This window comes from Natator depressus, chromosome 3, assembly GCF_965152275.1.
Source record: "Natator depressus isolate rNatDep1 chromosome 3, rNatDep2.hap1, whole genome shotgun sequence".
NCBI classification, from domain to species: Eukaryota; Metazoa; Chordata; order Testudines; family Cheloniidae; genus Natator; species Natator depressus.
In genome coordinates, this window is record NC_134236.1 from 37,416,826 (window position 1) to 37,443,422 (window position 26,597).

The window sequence follows — 26,597 nt, forward strand, 5'->3', positions numbered from 1 at the left end:
ATGGCATGCGTGCCAAAGGCGGCACGCGAGCTGATTTTCAGTGGCACTCACACTGCCTCGGTCCTGGCCACCGGTTCGGCGGGCTCTGCATTTTAATTTAAATGAAGCTTCTTAAACATTTTAAAAACCTTATTTACTTTACATACAACAATAGTTTAGTTATATATTATAGACTTATAGAAAGAGACCTTCTAAAAACGTTAAAATGTATTACGGGCACACGAAATCTTAAATTAGAGTGAATAAATGAAGACTCAGCACACCACTTCTGAAAGGTTGCTGACCCCTGCTCTGTGGTCCATTGGATAAAGTACAGAACCCTTTCAGTTAATATGTAGGACTACAATGGGATACACCTTTTCAACGGTAGCTTCTGCTATTGCCAATACATAGGCAACGATTGATGTTAATATTATAAGTAAAATTTACTGATCTCCACCGGGCTTGTAACTATCGCTCCTTTTGTGTGGCAGCATCCCATATGATTTTCCAAATTTCTACAGGTAAAATTCCATTTGTGCCATCTCTAAGATTTATGACAACATTTTGTACCCTGGCTTGCATGCAGCTTAAGGCCAAAGAAACATTACGCTGTTTACCACCAAGAGCCTTCACAACTAATTGGTCATCTTGTTCATTTATCTTTTTGCATTCTGGCAAAACATATTAACCATTCACCCATTCTCAGTTCTGATAAGGATGAGTTTGAAGGTTTCAACAAGCCTTGCATCCTGAATGTTGCAGCCTCCAACTTATTTGTCCATTTTTAATGACCGAACTGGCCCAGTTAGCAATTCTTGTACATGATCACGCTTTACCACAGAGGGTCCTATTTTTGAAACATTACAGGGAAGGGCAGGAATTATTGAGAATTCTTCAATAAGCTCCTCAGGCCCTCATTTCTTCCATGGACCCTTTAAGCTCGAAGTCATTAGCGCACCCATGCATCCTTTACACAGACATATAAGGCTATTGGAGGAGTGCTACATTCACCATTACCTGTCTCCCTATTTTACCACAGGCCGCTGGTATTTAGCTGGTTTGCTCAATACATTTGGTGCTCTTTCACACAATTCACTCTTATTTTAGTTACATTTCCCAATGAGTACAAAGGTTTCCTGCAAGGCTGTATCACAAGTGGTATTTGCTGGGGAATATCTTACCTGTAACAGTATAGTTTGTCCTATTTTGGCCCAATGGGGCACATACCAGGACAAAAAAGACTTAAAGAAAAGTGTACTTTGCCATATACAACTGTCCATGCTACTTTGTTTACTAATACAAGTAGTCACATTAAGATGATATTCTCTGTTAATGTCAAAGCACATGCTTAGTTCCATTATCTCCTTTAGTTATTTGCACAGTAGAATTTAAAAACATATCCACCCTCTCGTTATTCGCACAGAATTTAAAAACATATCCTCCCTCTGGTTAGTGCCCTGCCACATACAACTAACTATATCACACTGTTTTCTAGTCCAAAAACTTACATTGAGCCCGCATTTGCTCTCAGCATCTGTATTACAGGTGAAAAATTAGGGCAGTTGCTGAATGAAACACCAATCCAGAATATACATTGAAAATGTAACTGATGAAGCATGTCAAGTTGTTCCAGTTAGGAGTGAATGTGTTTGCTTTAAAAAATATAGTTGGAGAAATGATCAACTTTTACATAAAATACAGAGAAAAACTGAATTTCAAAAATAAGATTTTTAATCTGGAACCCCAGCCTCCCCAAAATACCCCAAACTGTTGTATTATTTCCTTTAATTTCTTAAACTGAATGTAACAAAACCTAAAACTCAGATGGCCTGATGCCAACTGGTGATCGTTCTCCCAAGAAACCTGAGCTGAAAGATTTAAAATAATCTTCCATTCCTTGTACCTTAGAGCACTTCTTCTCTATGCCTATCTGTCTTTTTCAGACAGCCCCTCCAGCTTGCTTAGCATAGAAGAAATTCCCTCAGTTTTGCCTTGGGGACCAAAGGATACTGTGAGGAGCATCTGACTCAGAAATGATTTGCTCAAGCATTTCATAAACTGAATTTCCAGCAGCACAGGGAGCTGAAAGAGATGCAGCCTCCAGGCATTGGTGAGAGCCTGTGCTTTAGAGAAATCCTGCTGATCACTTTTGATCTTTCCCTTTGTCAGTTTTAGGTACATCAGAAAAATAAAAATAATTTGATACCCATCATGCTATTCTCAGCATATGTAACGAGAGCAGGAACAAAAGAGAGAAAATGGGTTTAAAATAATGGAAGAAAACAAGAATCAAAACAATGTGCATTTCCTCTGGCTTTTGCTACAGTCTACCTACTTGGGAAAAAATTTAAGGTTTAAGCATATTTGTGTATGTAGATCCAGACTTAAGCATGAGAGCTTCAGGTCCTACACAGACTTACAGTCTCCCTCAAACTCCCCCGTGGTCAAAAGGAGATAATACTCCTGACTTCCCCCTCCAAAAGCAGCTCCAAATTTGTGGCAACCTTCCACTTCATTTTCCCCTCTGGCAGAAGAACAAAAGGAATAGGCCTATCCCCACTGTGGTAATGAGCCTGGAACACCTGATCTTTGTGCTCTGGCAGTGGGAATGGAGAGGCAAGTGTCTCACAGCTTGCTTTCTAGCAGCTTTGTGGCTCTGCAAATTGTAAACTAGCCCTGGGTGAAATGTTTGGACAGTGAGGTTGGAGGAACACCAATGATGCCTTGCTCAAAGCTGGAGCTAAACCCATTTAGAAGCTTACATGTACAGAAATGCTGATGAATCGTGTGTCAATATGATGCCGCATAAAGGAATTTTTTGTTTTCAATTTGCTTTTTCAAAACCCTAGGAAATGACACTAACTGTTAAAAGAACAATGAAGTTGCAAAGTCAAGCACTCAAAAGTTAGGAAAGGACAAAATCAAGGTTAATTTGGCTCCCTATGTGTAGGGCCCTACCAAATTCGCGGCCATGAAAAATGCGTCATGGACCATGAAATCTGGTCTGCCCCTGTGAAATCTGGTCTTTTGTGTGCTTTTACCGTAGACTATACAGATTTCATAGGGGAGACCAGCATTTCTCAAATTAGGGGTCCTGACCAAAAAGGAAATATCGGGGGGATCACAGTATTGCCACCCTTACTTCTGTGTTGCTGCCTTCAGTGCTGGGCAGCCGGAGAGGCAGCTGCTGAATAAGGGTCCAACTCTGCAGGCAGCAGTGCAGAAGTAAAGGTGGCAACACCAACTCAGATCAGTAAGGGATTGTGTGTCACTGCCTGTTCTATAGCCCTGGGCTTATCTGTACTGTGCAGCCCTGGCTGAAAGCCCTGGCACCAGCAGCACAATAGCCTCACCCTGGCTTCCACCAGCCTTGGTTATTCCTCACAAGGTGACCCCAACACATACCCCCCCCCCCATCCCAAATGTCCCCCAAACCATCTTCCCTGTAGTGTCAGCTCTCTCCTGGAACACTAAAGAAGTAGTGATCTTAACTTCTGTGAAAGAGTCAGAAAACAGCAACCCATTAATTTAACTGGTGTTTGACACACTTATTTCAATCACAGCACTGTCTTGGCTTATATTAAAAGTAAAAACAAGTTTCTTTAATCACAAAGTCATAGGTTTCAGTGATACTAAGTATAAGGAATAAAGATAGAAAGAGTTACAAGCAAACAAAAGTAACTATATGCTTCTAAGACTAAGACCTGATTTAACCAACTAGACTCTCTTGTTCAAAATGTTTCTGATCAAGTCTCTTTTCCAGCAGGGTTGACCAGACTCTCAAGCCAGAGCCTCCACAGAGCTCCAATTGATCAGTTCCTTTGTCCCTTCAAGTTAAGGATACCAAAATGGTTTTTTCTCTCTCCTTATATCTTCCCAAAGTTCATTGACCCTGCTGCATCTTTCCCCACTTGCTCTCCTGATGGCTTTGTTTACCACGCATGTAAGTGTACCTTCATCATCTCTGCCTGATGACCAGGCTGGTCAGACATGCAAATGTAAGGGGATTGTTGCCCCCTTACTAACACTCAGTTGGAGTATTTTAGTTGGCTAGCTCCCAGTACTAAAAGGGAAAGGGTCTATAGGAAATCAGGACCCTGAGACTGACAGTCCCCAGGAACAATGGGGAGAAGCCAATGCTCCAGGTCAGCCTGAATGACAGGGTGGGCAGGCTAATCAGGGAGTCAGGAGGCCAGGGAGGTCCCGTCCTCCATGTGAGCTGAAATTGCCTGGGTCAGACAGAGTGGGGTCGAGCTAAAGAGCTGGGGAGCAGAGCTGTGCCAGATCCAGAGAGAGCAGACCCTCTGCTGGGAGCAGAGCTGCAGCCCCAAAGCCAGAGGCACAGCCCAGAGAGAGCAGACTTGCCTGGGAGGAGAGCTGCAGCAACCAGAGCCAGAAGGACCAGAAAAGCAGCCCACGAAGCAGGTCAGTGCTGGGAACAGAGTCACAAAAGCAGCCTGCAGAGCAGACCTGTCCTGGGAGTAGAGCTGTAGCAACCAGAGCCAGAGGGGCCAAAGAAGCAGCCCAGGGAGCTGGAGGCAGAGCAGCAGCAGCAGTGCTGAGACAGAGTGATGGAGCTGGGGCGGGAGCAGTCCGGAGCTGGGTGCGGTGAGCAGCTGGAGAGAGCGAGGGGGGCCCAGCACAGGGAGACACCTCAGGCAAGAGGCTCTGCAGGCCAGGCTTGGATCGTATCCCCGACAGGACGGAGGCGACACTGGGAAGAAGGGTCCTACCACTTGGAGCCTGAGAGCGTGTGGCCACCACCAGCGCAAGTGTCCAACCCACAGCATCCCTACAGCACAGCCAGGGCCTGAGAAGAAGGCCTGGGACTTACAAGGAACAGATTGTGAACTGCCCTGACATTCCAGAGACACTGTTTGTGATGTTCCCTGCCACAGAGCGGGTTGATGTGTTTCCTTTAACCTTTCCCATTTTTCCTTATTCTTTTTAAAATTAATTTTTGATTAAATAACTTGCATTTGCTTTAACTTATATATAATGGTCAGTGGGTCAGAGAACTGCCCATTGGAGAGAGAGTACCCCGGAGTGGGGACACCCTAGCCCCTGCCCTAGGTGACCACAGCAGGGTTAGGGGTCGAGCCCCGCAGGAATCCTGGGCCCAGCCTTGTTGGGGTTACGAGGACTGTGCCAGACAGAAGAGTGGAAGGGGAGTCCTCAAGGGCAGGGAGGCCACTGGGTAAAGGAAGTGGGAGCAAGGACTCAGATCCTTTTGCTAGCCCACTTCACCGGGGTAATGCAGAAGCCAGGAAAGTTCCCCACAATAGCGGGACTATTCCTCCGCTTACACAAATACAGATTCCTTTGTCTATGGCTGACTGGGTTTATGCATTGCTTGCCAAACACATTTTAAGGACATAATTCTAGCACATATTTATAACATTGTACATACACCACACAATGATTTTCAGGACAAGTGTTACCAGTTTGTATATGATATCTTACATGACAACTTTTAGATACAGATTATGGCAACAGAGTGTTAGATATACTAAGTATGTGAGGCCTGACAAGAGTTGCTGACCCAGTAGTGAACATCAATGGGCCTCAGTGTCACCCTAAGCCCTGGTCTACACTGCAGAGTTAGGTTAATGCAAGACAGCTTATGTCAACCTAACTATGTAAGTGTCTACACTAAAATTTCATTCCTGCTGACGTGACTCATCCACTCCACCAACTTAATAACTACACCTCCATGAGAGGTGTAGAGTCAGTGTCAATGTAGTTAGGTCAACGCAGCGTCCGTGTAGACACTGTTGCTTACATTGACTGTTGCTGGCTTTCAGAAGCTGTCCCACAATGCCTTACACTGACAGTTCAATCAGTGCAAGCATGCCTGGTGAGGACACACACCATCAACATAAGGTGCAAAGTTTAAACACGCACAAGTGATTTAATTACTGTGGCAGCTCTACACTAACATAAATTAGGTTAACTTAATTTTGTAGTGGACATGGCCTAAATTCTCTGAAAAATCAAATCATATGTGCTTCAGATTTGGTGCCAAAAATTAGTGGACACTTTTGCTCTTAATCTCTTGCCACTGACAGGAGTAAGGGGGCCAAGACTGGGGCAGCTGGGGCCCGGAATGGAGCTAGGCAGCTGGGTGCGAGCCCTGGCTGGGAGCCAGGGCCATGGCTAGGGGTGGAGTGGGGCTGGATGACATTCCCTCCCCCCCCCCATGGGGGCTGACTTGGGGCCCTGCCGTGCCCCCGACCATTCCTCCGCACCCCCCGGAGGGAGGGGGAGGGGTCATGACCCACATTTTGGGACAGTGGTGGGCAACCTGTGGCCCGTCAGGGTAATCCGCTGGTGGGCCGCCAGTTTGTTTACATTTGCATGGCTGCCTGCAGCCCCCAGTGGCTGCAGTTCGCCATTCCAGGCCAATGGGAGCTGCGGGAAGCAGCACCCTGAAGCCCGTGCTGCATACCGTAGCTCCCATTGGCCGGGAACGGCAAACTGCGGCCACTGGGAGCTGCGGGTGGCCATGCCTGTGGCTGAGGGATAGCTCAGTGGTTTGAGCATTGGCCTGCTAAACCCAGGGTTGTGAGTTCCTCAATCCTTGAGGGGGCCATTTAGGGATCTGGGGCAAAAATTGGGGATCGGTCCTGCTTTGAGCAGGGGGTTGGACTAGATGATCTCCTGAGGTCCCTTCCAACCCTGATAGTCTGTGATTCTATGATTCTAAAGACTGTCTCGTGGCCTGCCAGCGGATTACCCTGATGGGCTGTGTGCAGCCCATGGCAGGTTGCCCACCACTGGTTTGGGACCACTGATCTAGATATAAATCATATCTATGAACTATGTGTTATAACACCATTTTCTTACTTAAACTGCAGAAACGGGACCAATGCAGCAACTTTAGCTGGACACAGAAACTTTAACATTAGTATTGTGACAATAATGCAAATCTTTAGACCCACGTAAAAAAAAACCCAGCAGATTACATTATTTTTCTGGCAACTGGCAAATGCATTAAAAAAAAAAAAAAAAAAGGCCAGCCAGGCTGGTCCAATACCAGCCAGACGGTCACCCTCGGCATGGGTAAACTAACTCCGGGGGTACTGGAATATTGTAATGTTACTGCCAAAGTGTTTCAGCGCAGCTGCTGGATTTCCTCTTCCAAGGCAACACGTGTCTTACCTAGGAGGCTAAGCCTTAGTACTTGTTCCTATGACCGATGCAGCCTGTTTCTGCCCAGTCCCACAGAGCGTGTGGCGCGCGAGCTCCCGGCCGGGCGGGGGTGGAAGCCGCGGCCCCTTTGCTGCCCGGGCGCTTTGGCAGCGGGCGCTCTGCGGATCACGCGCCCCGCCCGTGGGCTGCAGCCAGCCCGGCTGCGCGGCGGGAGGGCCCGATTGGCTGGCTTAGAGCCGGGCCGGCGCGCCGCGGAGCAGGATGGTGGAAGCGTGGTACATGGACGAGTCCGGAGAGGACCAGAGGGCCCCGCACCGGCAGGAGCCGCACCGGCCTGTCAGCCTGGAGCAGCTGCGCCGGCTCGGAGTCTTCCACTGGAAAGTAGGCGGCGAGACTGGCTGCAGCGCGGGAGGGGGAGCGGGCGGCGCCTGTAGCCCGGCCACTCAGCCGGGGCCCCAGGAGCCCCTGGCCCGCAGCCTCCAGCCCGCCCGGCTCCCGCCGGGACTCGCTGCCGCTGCTTGCGCAGTACGGGCCCCTGGGCCCGGACATCTCTGGCCTTTGCCTCCGCCCACAGACTTGTTTGCAGCGTGCGAGCGCCAGCGTGGCTCCTCGCACGCTGCAGCCCCGCGCTGGCCATGGCCCGATCCCTGTTCCCAAACCCCCGGCGGCCAGGGGAGGGGAGAGTTGAGGATCCCCGCTGGCCTTTGATCGGGGAAGGGGGGTACTGCTTTGCTATTACCAGCCCCCCTGCCCAGGGTGGGCCCTCTCCTCTGCCCGAGTCACTTACATTTGTCTTTTAAATGAACTCTCCGCACTTTAGCCCCTGCCTTTGCTGAGAGTCTGTGCCGCCGCACTAGCAACCGCAGGAGTTTTGACCGATGCTCCTGCTTATTCCTGAAATACCCTTCACTTCCTTAACGCGTAGTGGCACATCCACATGGCCTGGCTTTGCCTGTTAATATTGGAGATAATGGAGACCCATCTTCATGGTCCAGTGGGTCAGAGCCTGTGCCAAAGGGAATCCAAATGTGTCAGGTAGCCTAAAAGGCTTGTCTGGGCCCAAACATGGCTCTTGATAGAGGTGCTAATAAGGAATTGAATCTCAGTGCAGGGAGGGCCAAAGGAGTGTCAGTGTCCTGCCCTTGTAATTTAAAAATCATGATTTGTTTCTTTTAAATAGAAGTGAAAACCTAAGTTCCCTGCTGGAACTGGAAGCATGCGTGCCTGCTTAAATGTAAAGGTGGTATCATATGCTTTCCATCCTCGTGTGAGGTTTAATGTACACAAGACAAAAACTGCTTAGCCTCTTAAGTCCCCACTTTTCAAAATTGATTTAGCTTAAGTCTGAGGTCTTGTCTAAACTCAAGAATTGTACTGCTTTACCTAACCCAGTACATTTGGGCAGCTAACCATGATCTCTCCTTCCCACAGGCTAATTCAAGGGGTTCCTAAAGTGAAGTACATGTACATTGGTGGTGCTCTATAATGCAGGGGTCGGCAACCTATAGCACGCGTGCCAAAGACAGCATGTGAGCCGATTTTTAATGGCATGCTGCTGCCTGACGGGTCCCAGCCTCTGGCCCTGCTCAGCCCGCTGCAGAACCCAGACCAGCAGCGGGCTGAGCAGGCCTGCAGCTGGGACTCTGGCAGGCAGCAGCGTACCATTAAAAATCCTGCCCGCCCCGGCCCACTCTTCTCCACTCCCTCCTCCCCCCAGCAGGGGCAGGGTGAAGAAGCTTGGTCCTGCTGGCTGCTGCTGCAGGGCAGGCAAGGTCCCCCCTCCCCTGCTTCTGCCCCTCCTCCTCTCCCTCCCTGCCACCGATCAGCTGACGGCCCTTGCGAGGGAGGGGGAGAAGGGGAGCCGCAGCGTCCTCGCTGCCCCAGGGAGGAGGCGGAGAAGAGGTGGGGACGAGGCCTTGGGGAAGTGGGGTGGAATCAGGGCAAATCCCCTCCAGCCCCCTGCTGTGAGCCACTCTGGGCAGGGGACTGGGAGCACCCCCAGGACCCTAGCCCGCACCCCCAGGACCCTAGCCCACACTCCCAGCCCCCGCCCTGACCCCTGCACCCCCTCACACGCCCCCAGCCCTTACCCCTGCACCCCCTTCACACACTTCTAGCCCTCTGCCCTGACTCCTGTACCCTCACCCCCCCAGCTCTCTGTCCTGACCCCTGCACCCCCTCACACACACCCAACCCTCTACCCTGACCTCTGCACCCCCCCAACGACCCCAGCCCTGACTCCAGCACCCCCCACACATACCCAGCCCCCCCACATCCCATGCCCTGCCTCTTGCACCCCCACATTCCCACCCCCACCCTGAGCATCAAACAGGAGCTCCTGCACACCCCCCCCCCCACATTCCCACCTGCACCCCTCGCACCAAATCGGAGCTGCCCTGGTAAGCACTCCACACGCAAACCTCCTGCCCCAACCCTGAGCCCCCTCCCTCATTCTAGCTCCTGGCCAGACCCTGCACCCCAACCCCCAGCCTGCTCCTTCACCCCCAGCCCTGTGCTCAGTGCGCTCCTACGCTCCGTTCAGTGCAGACAGAGAGGAAGAGAATGGGCTAGAACCAGGGGGAAGGTAGGTACCCACTCTATGTGAGCAGGGCTGGGATCCCAGACCGGCAGCGGGCTGAGTGGGGTCAGCAGCCGGGACCGTGGCTGGCAGGAGCCGGTGGACGGAACCCCAGACCAGCAGCGGGCTGAGCCGCTCAGCCCACTGCCGGTCTGGGGTCCTGGCCGCTGGCCCCGCTCAGCCTGCTGCCGGCCTAGGTGAACAGAACCCCAGGCTGGCAGGGGCTGAGTGGGCCGGCGGTGTAAGAGTAGCATTTTAATTTAATTTTAAATGAAGCTTCTTAAACATTTTGAAAACCTTGTTTACTTTACATACTTTAGTTTAGTTTAGTTTAAGACTTATAGAGAGAGACCTTCTAAAAAACATTAAAATGTATTACTGGCATGCGAAACCTTAAATTAAAGTGAATAAATGAAGACTCGGCACACCACTTCTGAAAGGTTGCTGACCCCTGCTATAATGGGTGGGTCAGACAGAAGAACTGCATAATTGAGCAATTCTGGCACCTAGGCTACAAGCCAGACAGTCTTGTACTGTAAAATGTATCCCTTATGGATACACAAGATAGAATTCAATAATTCCTGTCTCCCAGTCACATGCTGGGTTCACTAGAGCAAGTAGCCTTTATAAGAGACTCTTATAAGCCTGATATGAGAAACTCTTTTAGGGCTGTGATATGTACCTGTGGTGAGATTTATAAAGGTTTTTATAGCATGGTATTTATTGCATAAAGTGTAGGCTTATCAGTAACAAGTCACTGAGCATATTGTTAATTCCTACCAAAAAAAAAATTAGAGCTGAAAATGTGGCGCCTCACACAGCCTCTTTCATTTGAGTTATTAAAATGTTTCCCATGTCTGGGAAGGTGGAACAATAATAGATACTGAGCAAAGAAAGTCTGTAACCAGAGCAGTTTAATAAAGTTTTAAAATAATCGATGAAGACACCCACCCTCCCTCCCCACATTGTTGTTGCCGCCAACTTTCAACCGAATGTTATTTATTTATTTATTTTGCTGTCATGCTGCTGCTTCCCCTACCAAGGCTAATTTGTTTTGGAAGCATGCCTTGCCAGGGTTGGCAGGCTGCCTGGTGGGAAAATGGTAGTGAAGTAACTACGAACAACGAGAATGTTCCTCCTGGTAACTCCAAACTTCAGCAACTGTGCAGGGACAATGGCAATCCTGCTGATTAGTCATGAGGGACTCCCAGTTGTTTTCTTTGTGAGGGACAGACACGATTCACTCCAACACTGGGATTCTGGCTCTGGAACAAGAAGCAGACTCTGTGGGAGCAGCGTCTGAAGGCAGATTGAGCTCGCTTCCCCAGTACGTCCCACTGAGACACCCACACTGACTCTGAAAAGCTAGCTTTTCTATAATCCCTTTTTTCCCTTTAGACTACACAATAACAAATAAATAACCTTGCTGGACTTGTTAGTAACTAGTATGTAACTTGAAATGTTATTTATACACTAACTGGCTGCACTTTTTGGTTTTGGAAGCGGTCGTTTGGGTATCCTGGCTGTCTCTCATGGATGTTTGTTTGTTTTTAATTCCTCCTCCAAAAAATCACACAGTTGGATGCTGACAACTATGAGACTGACCCAGACCTAGCAAGGATTCGGAAAGAGAAAAACTATTCTTGGATGGATATAATAACGATACATAAAGATAAGCTGCCAAATTATCAAGACAAGGTAAAGCAGCCCTGGTTTGGATCTGGGAAGGGAGTAAGTTCTGAAGTCTGCAACTAGAGTGTGCACAGGCTTTTGAAGTGCGCGCTCAGAACCTGCTCTTTGAACAATGGATTTCCCCCCATTTTTAAAAATCACATTGTTTAGTTTTTAGCTTTTCAAATGACTGCTTGGATTCCATTTTTAAAACGAGAGAGGGTTTTGTGTTTTCTGTAATTGCTTTCCCTTTAGTAGCTTACATATGATGCCTTTTAGAATGGTTCCCATTAATAAGAGTGGCTCTCACTTGTCATGTTGAAACTGCACATATGCAAATGAAGCCCTGCAAACACTATTAGATTGTCATCCAAACTAAGTCAGACCACTGCCAGCTTGGGGCTTTGGCAAAATCTCTCCCCGGTGAACTTCAGAGCAGCAAGCCCTGAGCTTGGTCACTGCTGCCCTAGGACATGGTGGTAATTTTAATCAACAATAACAAATCCCTCAGTACTGTCATAAATAATTTCTCAGTGTTCTCAGAAAAAGGAGGCCACTCTTGGCCTGGTTGTCAAGGTGATTGATTTTAGTGCTAAGAATATTTTAACATACTCACCATTGGAGGGAATTGGAACTTCTGCCAAATTCATTTTGATGGGCATTTGTGACCTCCCATACATATGATTTATAATAACTTGTGAGCATGCCCACTTGACAGTTTTCAAAGTTGAAACACGCCTACAGCTACATGCACTTTGGGGATTGTCAGCCTGCAAAATGTATTAGTTGGTAATTAGTTCTTTTGTCTCAAGTACATTTTTGTAAAGTCTGAAATGTGCTAAACACTTGAGGGGTATGAGGGATTTGTGCAGTTCCCCAGCTGAGAAATGTTTTAATTTGGGGAACTAATGTCCTGGTTGCTTCAGAACAGATCAGCAGGAACAATGTCAAGTTCTCAGTTACGCATTTTATAATGAAACTCCTTCCTCACCAGTTAAACATAAAGATGTGCCACTCCAACTGAATGGGAATGGTATGGTAACTCAGGAGTTCGGTGCGGATGGTGAGGTTTCTCCATATCCATCTTAAATGGAGTTGTTCCTCAAGGGTTCATCACTTCCCTCCCTACCTATGGCATTGCAGTAATTTCCTTTCTCTCTCTCTTCTTCCCCACCCCACAAGTCCTCATGGGACTCCTTCAGAGCCTGGCATTATTGCTCCTAAATTGCCTGAAAGACAAAGTATCCTCCCTCTCCCAAAGATCTGAGAGAACATTATCGCTGCTGGTTAGGGAGCGAGGCCTTGAATTTGGGACTGTGGCCCAGGCTCTGTCTCTTGTTGACGGTACAAATCACTATGCAGCGGGAAACCTGGTTGGCAATAATTACTTGTATTGTTCTCATGTAGATGATTAGCTACAGTAGGCAGTGATGTTGCATTTGACTTATTCCAGTGTAAAGTGACAGGGGACTTCAGCTCTGTCATATTTGTACATCCCAGATAATTGTACAACTATAGATGAATATTATCCTACCAAGCATAGACCTGACTTTATGTGCTGTTAACATAGTCTAGTAGTGCATTGGTCAGAGTTTTATATCTTTCTGGACTCCTTTGTAAAGAGTCTCCCAGACGTTGGGAGACTCTCTATAAGGTGCCACAGGACTCTTTGCCGCTTTTACAGATCCAGACTAACACGGCTACCTCTCTGATACTTATCTCCATATGCCCTTGTATTTAGATTTATTTCTTTGTTCAACAAACTTAAAAAGAAATGTAATATCCTCTCCTTCCTACCCTAGATAAAAATATTTTATGAAGAACATTTGCATTTGGATGATGAAATTCGCTACATCCTTGAAGGAAGTGGCTACTTTGATGTTCGAGACAAAGATGACAAGTGGATCCGGATTTTCATGGAAAAGGGAGACATGATAACTCTTCCTGCTGGCATATATCACCGATTTACACTGGATGAAAATGTTTGTATATGGCTTTATCTATTACACTCCTAGGTATATGTGTTGACAGACAAGTGTACAAAGGCATATTGCATATTGATGACTAAATATGCTATTTCAGATCTGCAGTTCATTAAACCAGGAACGTGAGGAATACAAAATGATTTATAGAATCTGAGCTTTCACCTCGTAGTTGCCAGTTCACATGCAGCTCATCAGTAGTGACTTCAAGTCACTGCCATCTTAGACATGTTCTGTATCTTGTGTGAAATCAGCGTATGGTCTGAGTCCAGAGATTCTACAGCAGGGGTGGGCAAACTTTTTGGCCCGAGGGCCACATCAGGGTTGCAAAACTGTATGGAGGGCCGGGTAGGGAAGGCTGTGCCTCCCCAAACAGCCTGGCCCCTGCCCCCTATCTGACCCCTCCCGCTTCCCACCTCCTGACTGCCCCCCTCAGAACCCCCGACCCATCCAACGCCCCCTGCTCCTTGTCCCCTAACTGCCCCCCCCCCCAGGACCCCCACCCCTAAGGCCCCCGCCCCGGAACCTCTCCCCATCCAACCTCCCCGCTCCCTGTCCCCTGACTGTCTGGACCCCTATCCACACCCCCGCCCCCTGACAGGTCCCCCAGGACTCCCACACCTATCCAACCGCCCCTTGCTCCCCGTCCCTGACTGCCTCCTGGAACCCTCTGCCCCATTAACACCCCCCCCCCCACTCCCCACCCCCTTACCATGCCACTCAGAGTGGCAGGACTGGCTTATTGGAAAGCCTGAGAGGTGCATGGGCGCAAGCCGTGCTGCCCGCGTGGTGGCGTAGCTGCAGGGGAGGGGGGCAACGGGGAGGGGCCGGGGGGTAGCCTCCCCAGCCAGGAGCTCAAGGGCCGGGCAGGATGGTATCCGGCCCGTGGGCTATAGATTGCCCACCTCTGTTCTACAGCTATCCATCGCACAAACCGCCACCACAGTTGGCTGAGGCATGGAGACTGATTCATCCAGGCTGGAGGCAGAGCCGCATAGGGAAGTTTGAATTGCCTCTGTTCTGTACCTCTTCTGTGGATAAATTGAGCATACTTGTCTTGGCATCTTTCATGAGTACTAAACTCGCCTGTAGAGAGGGAGTGTAGTCTAGTGGCTAGAGCCACAGCTGGCAGTCAGAAATCCTAGATGAATTCCCGGCTCTGCCATTGACTTGCTCTCTGACCTGCTGAGAGGGGTTATATATGTAATATAGCCCAAAGGCCTTATCTGTCTGTGGGAATAGCCTTGAATCAGCAATCAGTGTAGCTGACTCAGTGACTGGTGCTGACTCCCACGTGTGGCCAAGGATGTGCTCACTTGGTGCAAACCCCAGCGTTGCATGTCTACCTTCAGGGGCCTGTGCTGGTGCAGCTAAACCAAGGCCGATGTCCCAATATAGGCAAAGCCTGAGGGACTTGCTCAAGGTCATGGATTTTCCCCATCTGTGAAATGGGATAATACTTTATCTGCCTTACAGGGGTGTTGAGGATCCTCTGAAGTTTTTAAAACCGTATGTAAGTGCAAAGTACCGTTACTACTACAATGGCCAGGTTGCTAGGAACACTGAAGCAAAATAGTGATGGAACTCCCAGGTTGGTGTGAAGCTCCTAAAGCGCCTTGAGAAGGTGGAAAGTATCATAAACCTCACCAGGAGTTGTTAACTCTACTATTCAGACACCTCCAAAAGGAGCTGTTATGCTATTTGCCATTTCCTTTTCCTTCCGCAGAACTACGTGAAGGCAATGAGGCTGTTTGTTGGAGAACCAGTCTGGACAGCATACAACCGGCCAGCTGATCACTTTCCTGCTCGAGGACAGTACGTGAAGTTTTTGGCACAGTAATACTCTCTGAAGTCTAATGTGTGGAATGTCCTCAAGCCTGAGCAGAATGTAAATTGGGAATCTTGTACTTCAATACCACTCACTGCGGGATGTGTTCTGTTTCCCCTGTCCAAACGTGCTTCTCTAGCTCTAATTTTGGGAGGGTGAATGGGGAGTATGGCAAACGCTGAATGTTCATCCTAGTCTGAAATGATGCTATCAAACTACTTAAGGTGATTGTATTTAATTAAAAAACTGCTGCATTCTCTCAAAGAATTTGCACAAGATGAATTCACATAATCAGAACCTTCATATGCAGCTTACCTAGGTCTGCCCTGGTACAATGTCTGTGACTTTGTTATAATGAATTGCAGTGATTTACTTTTGCAGCATTTTAATAAAATGATTTTCTATCTTTAAAGGTCTGTTAGCTATTTTCATGTCCTGACACTAAGAACCCATTGGACAATAGTGTTTCTGTGACTGTGCTAACTGGGTTCCGGTCCCAGCTCTGTCACTGGCTTGCTTTTTGACATTGGACAAATCATTAACTCTGCTTTAATTTCACCATTTGTAAAATGGAGATAAGTAGAGTTACCCACCTTAGTCCAGTGTTTTGAGATCTTCAGACACTATGTAATTGCAGGAGTATTATTGAAATAAACCTCAGCAATGTCAAAAATGACAGTGTTTTTTGTCTAAATGTTTACTTTAAAAGGAAAATTTGCCTACAGTGCAGAGTGCTGTGCCTGCTCAGTCTCCTGATGAGGTTGTAATTGGAGTGTAGATCAAGGCATGCAGATTCTTCACTGCTGGGCCCTGTGTGCAGTTGTTTACAGCTGTGCACAGTGGATGTGAACTGATACCATTCCAAATTAGTAACATTTTAAACCCGGTTTGCACAGGTGCAAATGACTCTACAAGATAGTGGGAATGGAGGCCTGGGGCATATATGGGGATAAAAGCCCTGCGGCACAGCTGTGGCTGGCCCAGGCTGGTGGAGTTCAGGTTGCAGGGTTAAAAATTGCTGTGTAGATGCTCAGAGTGGAGCCCGAGCGCTGGGACCCTCCATCCTCCCAGACCTCTGGCTCCAACCTGAGCTCGAAGGCCTATACAGCAATTTTTGAGCCCCACGAGCCCAAGTCAGCTGGGCCAGCTGGCTTTTTTATCTCCGTGTAGACGTACCCTGTGAGTCTTCATCTTGTATTCATTGGCTTAGGTTGATTCTGCCCACCTTACTAAAAAGGTTCTTCCAGTTGCCAAGATCCTAAGTTCCCTTTTGTAGTGACAACTTTTCATTATATTGCAGAGTCTGGATTTATAAAGACTTGCAGTTATTTTTAATCCCTTACATTTTTCTGAAAATGAAGTCATGGTTTTGAAGAAAAGATGTTCTATTTAGAATCTTAAAAATCACAAATGTATATAGAAATGGCTCCAACCTTTTGTATGTCACTTATCATCCTAGCTAGTGTGAGGGGGATGTAAACCACACACAGGCCATGAAGAGGTTAACTAGAGCTTTCTTGCTCTAGTTAATGCCATTAACATCACCTGGAAAGCGGGTGGTAGGCTGAGGGGAAATTAAAGCAAGGAGCACAGGGCAGTCAAACAGAGAAGGCCCTGGACTGAGGGGAAAGGACTGGCAAGAACCAGGGATAAAGGTATTCAGAGAAGCAGCAGGAGAGCATTACTCCTATGGTGGGCCCTAGGAAGAGGAGGCAAGAAGTGAGGGGAGTAGCCATGCAAGTCAGCATCCTGAGAATAGGATGGATGACCTAAAGGAATAGGAAGAGAGACTGAAATCTCAAGCCCTGCAAGTGTGGAAGTGGTTTGGATGGTGGTGTAAGCACTGATAAAAAGGACATAAGTTTTAGTGCCAAGTACACCACTACAGAAGTACTTAAGTCCAAGTATGCTGTGGAAATAGTACGTATGTATTTACAAGTTAAAGTATAGGGCTAAGCGTGAGTACTTTCAACTCCTGTATTCCCTGCAGTTGTCAATATGTGGACAACTAGCTAAATTATATAAGCACATAGTGGAAGAGAAAGAAAAAGAGGAACAGTGAAACTTCATTCATATGCAGAAGTAAACCTGGAATAACAATGAAAAAATCTCTCAATTGTAAATACATTTATAAATTTCCTTTCCATTTTATATATGTAATGATATTATGTACAGACAGCATCATTCCATAAAATGGATATTTCAGGAACAGCAACCATATCACTCTGAAGATGGTTCTTTTCCGGGAGTCTCCCTGCTGCTGGTGGACTAGGAAGCAAATCTCCCCACTGCTGGTTGCAGTGACCAATCAGAAGTGAAGGGGGCAGAGCCTGCAACAGCAGGGCCAACAGAAAAAAGCCCTGGCAGCTGGAACTCAGGGCCTAGACAAGCCGGGAGAATGGGTTTTGGAGGTCAACCAGTATCTGGGACAAGGGGGAGGCATATGATTGTTCCCAAAAAATATTTTGAAAAGTACTTGCAGATTTAAAAAAAGTTACTTAAAACTAGGATTATCAATTAATTGCAGTTAATGCACGCGATTAATGCAAAACAAATTAACTAGATTAAAACAAAATTTGCTATTTTTCACAATTTTAATTGCACTGTTAAACAATAATAAATATCAATTCAACTTCATTATAAATATTTTTGGATGTTTTTCTACATTTTCAAATATTGATTTCAATTATAACACAGAATACAAAGTGTACAGTGCTCACTTAATGTTGTTTTTATTACAAATATTTGCCCTGTAAAAAAGATAAATAGTATTTTTCAATTCACCTCATACAAATCCACTCAGTCCTACTTCTTGTTCAGCTAATCATTAAGACAAACAAGTTTGTTTACATTTCTGGGAGATAATGCTGCCTGCTTCTTATTTACAATTTCACCTGAAAGTGAGAACAGGCGTTCACATGGCACTGTTGTAGCCGGCATTGCAAGGTATTTATGTGCCAGATATGCTAAACATTTGTATGGCCCTTCATGCTTTGGCTTGTAGGTGCTAAAATTTTAATTGTTTTATTTTTGAGTGCAGTTATGTAAAAATAATAATTCTACATCTGTATGTTGCACTTTCACAATAAAGAGATTGCACTTAAGTACTTGTATGGGGGACTGTCCAGATATTAGGGCGGGGTGGCCAACCTGTGGCTCCAGAGCCACATGCGGCTCTTCAGAAGTTAATATGCAGCTCCTTGTATCGGCACTGATTCCGGGGCTGGAGCTATAGGTGCCAACTTTCCAATGTGCCGAGGGGTGCTCACTGCTCAACCCCTGGCTCTGCTACAGGCCCTGCCCCCTCCCCTGAGCCTCCTGCACGCCACGAAAAAGCTGAGCGAGAGGTGCGGGGAGGGAGGGGGAGGTGCTGATCGGCGGGACTGCTGGTGGGTGGGAGGCTCTGGGAGCAGGGCAGCGGGGTGGGGGTGCTGATGGGGGGCTGCTGACATACTACATATAACACCATCCTGGCCACTATGGATGTAGAAGCCCTCTACATCAACATTCCACACAAAGATGGACTACAAGCCGTCAAGAACACTATTCCCGATAATGTCACGGCTAACCTGGTGGCTGAACTTTGTGACTTTGTCCTTACCCATAACTATTTTACATTTGGGGACAATGTATACCTTCAAATCAGCGGCACTGCTATGGGTACCCGCATGGTCCCACAGTATGCCAACATTTTTATGGCTGACTTAGAACAACGCTTCCTCAGCTCTCGTCCCCTAACGCCTCTACTCTACTTGCGCTATATTGATGACATCTTCATCATCTGGACCCATGGAAAAGAAGTCCCTGAGGAATTCCACCATGATTTCAACAATTTCCATCCCACCATCAACCTCAGCCTGGTCCAGTCCACACAAGAGATCCACTTCCTGGACACTACAGTGCTAATAAACGATGGTCACATAAACACCACCCTATACCGGAAACCTACTGACCGCTATTCCTACCTACATGCCTACAGCTTTCACCCTGACCACACCACACGATCCATCGTCTACAGCTCTGCGATACAACCACATTTGCTCCAACCCCTCAGACAGAGACAAACACCTACAAGATCTCTATCAAGCATTCTTACAACTACAATACCCACCTGCGGAAGTGAAGAAACAGATTGATAGAGCCAGAAGAGTTCCCAGAAGTCACCTACTACAGGACAGGCCTAACAAAGAAAATAACAGAACGCCACTAGCTGTCACCTTCAGCCCCCAACTAAACCCCCTCCAACGCATTATTGAGGATCTACAACCTATCCTGAAGGATGACCCAACACTCTCACAAATCTTGGGAGACAGGCCAGTCCTTGCCTACAGACAGCCCCCCAACCTGAAGCAAATACTCACCAGCAACCACATACCACACAACAGAACCACTAACCCAGGAACCTATCCTTACAACAAAGCCCGTTGCCAACTGTGCCCACATATCTATTCAGGGGACACCATCACAGGGCCTAATAACATCAGCCACACTATCAGAGGCTCGTTCACCTGCACATCCACCAATGTGATATATGCCATCATGTGCCAGCAATGCCCCTCTGCCATGTACATTGGTCAAACTGGACAGTCTCTACGTAAAAGAATAAATGGACACAAATCAGATGTCAAGAATTATAACATTCATAAACCAGTCGGAGAACACTTCAATCTCTCTGGTCACGCGATTACAGACATGAAAGTTGCGATATTACAACAAAAAAACTTCAAATCCAGACTCCAGCGAGAGACTGTTGAATTGGAATTCATTTGCAAATTGGATACAATTAACTTAGGCTTGAATAGAGACTGGGAGTGGCTAAGTCATTATGCAAGGTAACCTATTTCCCCTTGTTTTTCCCAACCCCCCCCAGACGCTCTTGTTAAACCCTGGATTTGTGCTGGAAATGGCCCACCTTGATTATCATACACATTGTAAGGAGAGTGATCACTTTAGATAAGCTATTACCAACAGGAGAGTGGGTTTGTGGGGGGGGAGAAAACCTGAATTTGTGCTGGAAATGGCCCAACTTAATTATCGTACACATTGTAAGGAGAGTGATCACTTTAGATAAGCTATTACCAGCAGGAGAGTGGGGTGGGGGGAGGTATTTTTTCATGCTTTGTGTGTATAAAAAGATCTTCTACACTTTCCACAGTATGCATCCGATGAAGTGAGCTGTAGCTCACGAAAGCTTATGCTCAAATAAATTGGTTAGTCTCTAAGGTGCCACAAGTACTCCTTTTCTTTTTGCGAATACAGACTAACATGGCTGTTACTCTGAAACCTGACATATTACTGTGGTTCTTTGGCAATGTACATTGGTAAATTCTGGCTCCTTCTCAGGCTCAGGTCGGCCACCCCCGTATTAGGGGCTTTGTCTTATACAGGCAACTATACATTCCCTTCCCCCCCACCAATAAAATGACCTGATTTTTCATATTTGCTATCTAGTCACCCTATCTGGGGGAGCTCTCGCTGAGACATTGGAGGCTAATGTAACCAGCAGGCTAATGCTACTAACCAATGCCTTTACCTTTGCCATCTATTCCCTCCCCTTTCCTCCCAGCTGTCATGTCCACAGCGATTTCTGTGGAAATCTCACTGTCATTATACAGAATACAATACTGGAAACAAAACTGAAGTGCCTCCTTGCTGTGTTGCTTCCACGGATGGATATATACACCCTGGTCGTACAGCACAGTATGGTACCCGTCTCTCTTCTGTCAAGAACAACACATTTCGGCTCATGTGCCATTTTCACAGCATGAACTAGCTCTAGAATTAAGTGAGGGTAGAAATGAAAACTTTCTGCTTCAAACCCACAGGCCTGTATCACTGTAACTAAAGGAGAATCTTTGGAAGTGAGAATAGTATTAGGATTTAGCTACAGGGAGGCAGGGGAATCCACTGGAGCTCCTTTGCCTTCGAACCCTTCAGCTCCTAAGATTATATCAACTTGGTAGGTTGAAGTGCAGAATCACAGCAGGTGACCTCCGGATGGCAGGGGGCCGAGAGCTCTGTAGCCTCAACTAAGACCACAGACGCCCGGTCGTCCTCCAGCTGGGCTCCATCAGCATTCCCGCTGCCATCAGGCAGGGGTGTGTGCATGTGCCAGGAAGAAGATGGCGTTCCCATACACCTTGGAGGCTGCCACTATAGCTGAGGGCCCCACCACCCTTGTCAACGCCCATGCATAGGTTTCAATGTGGCGTGAGGCAGCCGTCAGGAGGCGATGGATGCCGTGGCTACTGGTCATGGTGGGGATGGGACTCTGGCTGCCATTGATGTGAAAAGAGGAGGCAGCAGCAGCAGTAGTGGATGGAGGGGCCACAGCAGGTGGCGATGTGGCAGCAGATGGGGCCACGCCCACCTGGGCAAATACCACAGGGCTGAAGAGTGAGTGCTCCCAGACGTGGTGGGGAGGGTGCCACAGTTGATGGAGGGTCACAGCTGCCAACATGGAAGGAGTCTTCTGGGCAGCAGCTCCAGCTGCAAGGGGAAGCCCAGCCTGGTCACAGCGTCACAGGTGTGTTCTTTACAGTAAATAAATTTTCTGTTATAGTGAAGTATCCAATATGGTTGAGGGGTACCTATAAACCCATTAAAGCTGTTTGTTAGCTGTTCTGTTCATTGTTAATAAATATTTCATAATATTGAAAAAATCCCTGTACTTCTGTTCTCCATGATTCTCTGACATTTTTATGCAAATTGAAGGGCATTTCATAAGTCTGTTACACTGAATTGTTTGGCTAAGTGAACACTGTCCCCAGGGTTAACTTTTGAGGCAGGGGATTGCAGAAAGGGGTAAGGATGGTCTCATGAGTAAAGCAGCTGAATATTATGTAGGGGAATTGGATGCGGTTCAGTTTCCTGTTGCAGTATTTAGATGCCAGATGGGCAGTTCGGCATCAAAGTCCAACATTTAACTGTCACTGAGATCCTCAAAACCCCCATTCAGCTACCACCTAACCTGGAGATGCCTAAATTCCTTAAGTGCCTACAGCCATGGCTACACTACAAACTTATGTTGACTCAAGTTATGTCGACATACAGCTGCTGCAGTTATTACATCACTTGTGCACATGCCTACTTGGCTCCTTTTGTTGGCAGTGTGTGTACTCACCAGGAGTGCTTATATTGCTGCAGAGTGCAATGCACCATGGGTAGGTATCCCACTGTGGAACTGCCACCGTCCAGTGCACTGTCTTTTGGGAAGTTTTGTCAATGCATGATGGGGCCAAAACAAGTAATGCAGGGATGACTGGGAGCATGGGGTCAACTTCCCAGTTTGCAACTGTCTCCACCCATAATTTTCCTGCCTTTTTTTCAAATCCCACAAACTTGCCCTCCTCACTGTTCACCATCTCTGACAGAAACATGGGTCCTCCACAGCACTGCACTATTGTCATGAGCATTGCAAACACAAGGTGCATGATCCCAGAGTGTTTACAGAGCCCCAAGAAGAACTGAATGAGTGGGGAGCATGACGATTCTTTGGAGGACAGATTGCTGTGGGACATTGCAAGAAACAATTCAAGGTTCTTCCTGGTGCAGCAGCAGATGGTAGAGCACCACTTCTGGCCCTGAGAAACAAGCACTGACTGGTGAGATTACATCATAATGTAGGTTTGAGATGATGAGCAGTGGCTGCAGAATTTTTGGATGCAAAAGGTTACATTCCTGGATCTGCGCACCAAGCTTGTCCCAGCTGTCCAGCGCAGGGACACCAAAATAAGAGCTGCACTGACAACGGAGAAGCAAGTGGTGCTTGCACTGTGGAAACTTCCAGTGCCAGATGGAGTCCTGTCTGACCGGTAGCAATCTGGAGTTGGGAAATCCACTGTGGGGGCCATTGTGATGCAAGTGTGCAAAGTAATTAATCGCCTCCTGCTATGCAGGACTGTTATTCTCAGAAATGTGCAGGACATTGTGGCTGGAATTGTAGCAACGGGGTTCCCAAATTGTGGTGAGTGATAAACAGCATGCATATCCCTTTGGCACCAGACCACCTTGCCAGCCCACTGAGTATATCAACGGAAAGGGCTACTATGTTTATGCAAGCATTGGTGGATCACTGGGGACACTTCACCGACATCAGCGTGGGCTGGTCAGAGAAGGTGCATTACGCTTGCATCGTTAAAAACACAGTGCTGTTCAGAAAGCTACAAGCAGGAACTTTCTTTCCTGACTAGTAGATTACCATTGGAAATGTTGAAATGCCAATGGTTATCTTGGGCAACCTAGCCTACCCCTTGCTCCCCATGAAGCCATTCACCTCGACAGCACCAAGGAATGATTCAACTACCAGCTCAGCAAGTGCAGAATGACAGTTGAATGTGCTTTTGGTTGTTTGAAGGGTTGCTGGCATTGTTTACTCACAAGATTAGACCTTGGTGAGAAAAATATCCCAATGTTTATAGCTGCCTGCTGTGTGCTGCATAATACCTGTGAAGCAAAGAGGAGAAGTTTCCAGTGGGCTGGAGGGCGAAGGTGGAGTGGCTGTCTGCTGAATTTGATCAGCCAGATACAAGGGCTACTAAAAGGGCTCAACATGGAGCTATGTGGCTCAGGGAGGCTTTGAAAGACCATTTTAACAGTGAGCCAAAGGAGTGTGTGGTGTTGTAGTGTGCTCTCCCTGGCTTTGCTCTTTTGTGGCCTAGGAGGAATTGTGTGGTGATTGCTGTACATGTAGGAATATAACATTGTCAATGCACCTATTCATTTTGTTTGTGAACGATTGTATGAGTTGTGTGACACTAACAGTAACAGGTAATTGGTTGCATTCAGAACTGCTGAACATTCTGCAGCAAATGTGAACTAATAAAGCTGAAATATCTTCAAATAGTAGAATGGCTTTCACTGGTCAGTGTCTGGGAAGCTGTGAATGTCTTTAATGACCCCCAGGTGGAGTGGTATGGGTAGTGCAGTGACCCCAATGCCATGTGGAATGTTGGCGGGGGCAGAGGGGTGGGCACAGGGAAGTCCCTATATTGAGTTCTCAGTGGGCTGCAGAGGAAGGTGAGCCTGGGATTGTTGAATCTGCAGGTCCACCAGAGTCTGCCACATCTATGTTTGCTGCCTGAGAAGCCCCATTATGTCCTTGTTCATCTTCCTCTCCTTTTCCTGCTGGGACTTGTAGGCCTTACTGTTCTCCACTCTTTCCTTCTCCAGGCTGTCTGCAATGTTAATCTTCGAGGCCCTGTGTTTCCGGTTGGATGCAGTGTTGGCATGCAGAATTTCATTGAACCTGTCAACCCAAGTCCTCTTCTTTCTCCTCCTTATCTGGCTCAGGCGTTCCACGGGTGTGGAGGGGGAGACCCTGAAGGTGGCAGTGTCAGCAGATGAAGATAAAACGCGCAGAGGTACCATTGTCAGCATATTCAGCGAAACTTCAGGTGCTGGACTCACTCCTCTTGCTCCACTAAAGTTGTAAGTACTACATTCTCCCTTCTGCTTGGGATTTCTTGTGCATGGTACCAGGCATGGTTAGTGTGACCTACCTGGGGTTGGTGAAATGAGGAGGGAATAGCTCGGTTGCATGATTCTAGTAGTATAGGGCAATGGCACTGAATACTGGCATCATTTTCCATAGGCAGTGGTGATTTTAGCTGATATCTCACTCCTGAGGGTAACAAAGGCAAAGAGTGCACAGCTGCAGCTGGCATCCCGAAGCTGCCCGGCCCACATGCTGCTATCTTGTGTACAGCAATGGTGCCTGCTGAAGTTAGCGCTGAGTGGTGTAGGAAAGTGTCCTACTGTGGAGGAAGAAATAAGGCAGCCCTGCCAAAAACCCTTTGGCAGAGGATTGCAGAGTACCTCCATGAAAGTTTCATTGAGAACTCTATGGAGGATTCAAAGGATGTCCCTGTGTACATAAACAAATTGCTTTGTATGCCCTCCTCCTCCTCCTCCCCCACCCCCATCCCCCATACTCTAGAGGGGAACGAAAAGCAGATAGCAACTCTACCTCTCTTGGTTGCACCATTACCTCTTCTAGCATGAGAAAATTAATGAAAAGCCAAAAGATGTGTCCGGCTGCTTGGGGGGTGCCATCCCTGTAATTGAAAATATATCTACACTCTTCCCTGAGGCTCTTTCACCTGTATTGGGCTCGCTGTGCTTGGCTGGTGGGACTGACTGGACTGTAGTGGAGTCAAAAACAGGTCCTGGCTCATTGAGCAGCTGGGTCCCCCGCTCACCTGTCCATCATACTCTTCCTCCTCCACTACCTCCTTCTCCTTGCTGTTCCTGGCAGGGGCCTGGGACTTGGGCTCCTTGGAGGTAGCCATGGTGCTGTGGGGGATGATGGTGAGATCTCCACTGAGTAGATCTTTATAACAGTGGCAGGTCTGTGGCTTCGCACCAGGTCAATTGTTGGCCTCCCTGACCTTCTGGTATGCCTGATGCAGCCCCTTGGCTTTCACACAGCACTGCTGCTGGTTCCTGTCAGAGCCCTCCGCCCGCATCCCCCATGCAATCTGCTTGTAGATCTTGACGTTTCTACAGTTGGTTTGGAGCTGTGCCTGCACAGCCTCTTCTCCCCACAGGCCCGGGAGATCCAATATCTGCTCTCTACTCCAGGCAGGAGCATGTCTGGAGCATGTAGCCGGCGTGGTCAGCTGGGCAGTTGCACTCTACAATGGAGAGCTGTTAGGTGTACTCACCAAGCTGAGCAATCAGGAAAAATGTCAAAAACTAGCATTGCTTTAAATATGAGGAGCAGGGGGGTTCACAATGAAGACTAGAGCAGTCAGTGTGAAGTATTGTAGGACAGCTGCTGGAGGACAGTTAGTGTCGATATAACCAACACAGTGCCTAGACTCACACAGGATCGGCCTAAGTACATCCACCATGGCTCTATGTCACTTGAGGAGATGGGGTTACTATGCCAGTGCAAGAGGTGCTTACAGCAGTTGGAGTCCAATTTTAAGTGTAAACACCTGTACAACTAAGTTGACATGACCTAACTTTGTAGTGTAGACCAGGCCTAAGTCTCTGGCAGTAAAGTCCCCATGGATGTCTAAGTTTCTGATGGTGGGCATGCACATAACTGCTTTAGTTCAAACACTGCCACCAAGGTTTCTCAAATTAGATATGATCCTGCTTATCTCACCAGTGGGGCACAAATCAGCACTAGGAGGGGGTGACCTGATTGGGAGCGGGGGTGGGGTTTTTTCCAGACTACCCAATAACCCATTGGTTTGCACACTCATTTGGAAGGTAGAAAATCCGCATTTTCCCTGCTTTGGAGCAGGGATTTTAATCCAGGTCTCCCACCTTCCAGGTGAGTGCCTGAACTATCAGGCTACCAGGTATTTGGTGATTCCCTTTCTTAGGCACCTGATTGTCCCCATGCAGTGCAGAGGGAGCCTGGGTGCCTAACTCAGGGCTGAGGATTCCACTG

At 47.6% G+C, this 26,597-nt stretch overlaps 1 protein-coding gene, 1 long non-coding RNA gene and 1 pseudogene across 2 annotated transcripts in view; 1 reads left to right on the plus strand and 2 right to left on the minus strand.

Moving 5' to 3' along the window:
- The window catches only part of LOC141983795 (uncharacterized), a 3,507-nt pseudogene extending 718 nt beyond the window's left edge, over positions 1–2,789 (minus strand).
- LOC141984612 (uncharacterized) overlaps positions 1–7,471 on the minus strand; it is a 21,369-nt gene extending 13,898 nt beyond the window's left edge. Inside the window, exon 1 of the long non-coding RNA XR_012638755.1 lies at positions 7,144–7,471. This is a non-coding gene — a long non-coding RNA (uncharacterized LOC141984612). The remainder of the gene's footprint in view (positions 1–7,143) is intronic.
- ADI1 (acireductone dioxygenase 1) lies at positions 7,247–15,849 on the plus strand. Its single transcript, XM_074947719.1, has 4 exons — positions 7,247–7,515; positions 11,291–11,410; positions 13,186–13,365; positions 15,092–15,849. The coding sequence occupies exons 1-4, from the start codon at positions 7,396–7,398 to the stop codon at positions 15,203–15,205; spliced, it is 534 nt and encodes a 177-aa protein (XP_074803820.1). The 5' UTR covers positions 7,247–7,395; the 3' UTR covers positions 15,206–15,849.
- The last annotated feature ends 10,748 nt before the right edge of the window (positions 15,850–26,597 follow it).

Excerpts from the sequence above, each read along its gene's own strand:
- ADI1 (XM_074947719.1), top strand. The coding sequence starts at position 7,396 with ATGGTGGAAGCGTGGTACATGGACGAGTCCGGAGAGGACCAGAGGGCC. Across the intron at positions 7,516-11,290 it reads TCGGAGTCTTCCACTGGAAA|TTGGATGCTGACAACTATGA; the intron begins GTAGGCGGCGAG and ends AAAATCACACAG. Across the intron at positions 13,366-15,091 it reads GATTTACACTGGATGAAAAT|AACTACGTGAAGGCAATGAG; the intron begins GTTTGTATATGG and ends TTCCTTCCGCAG.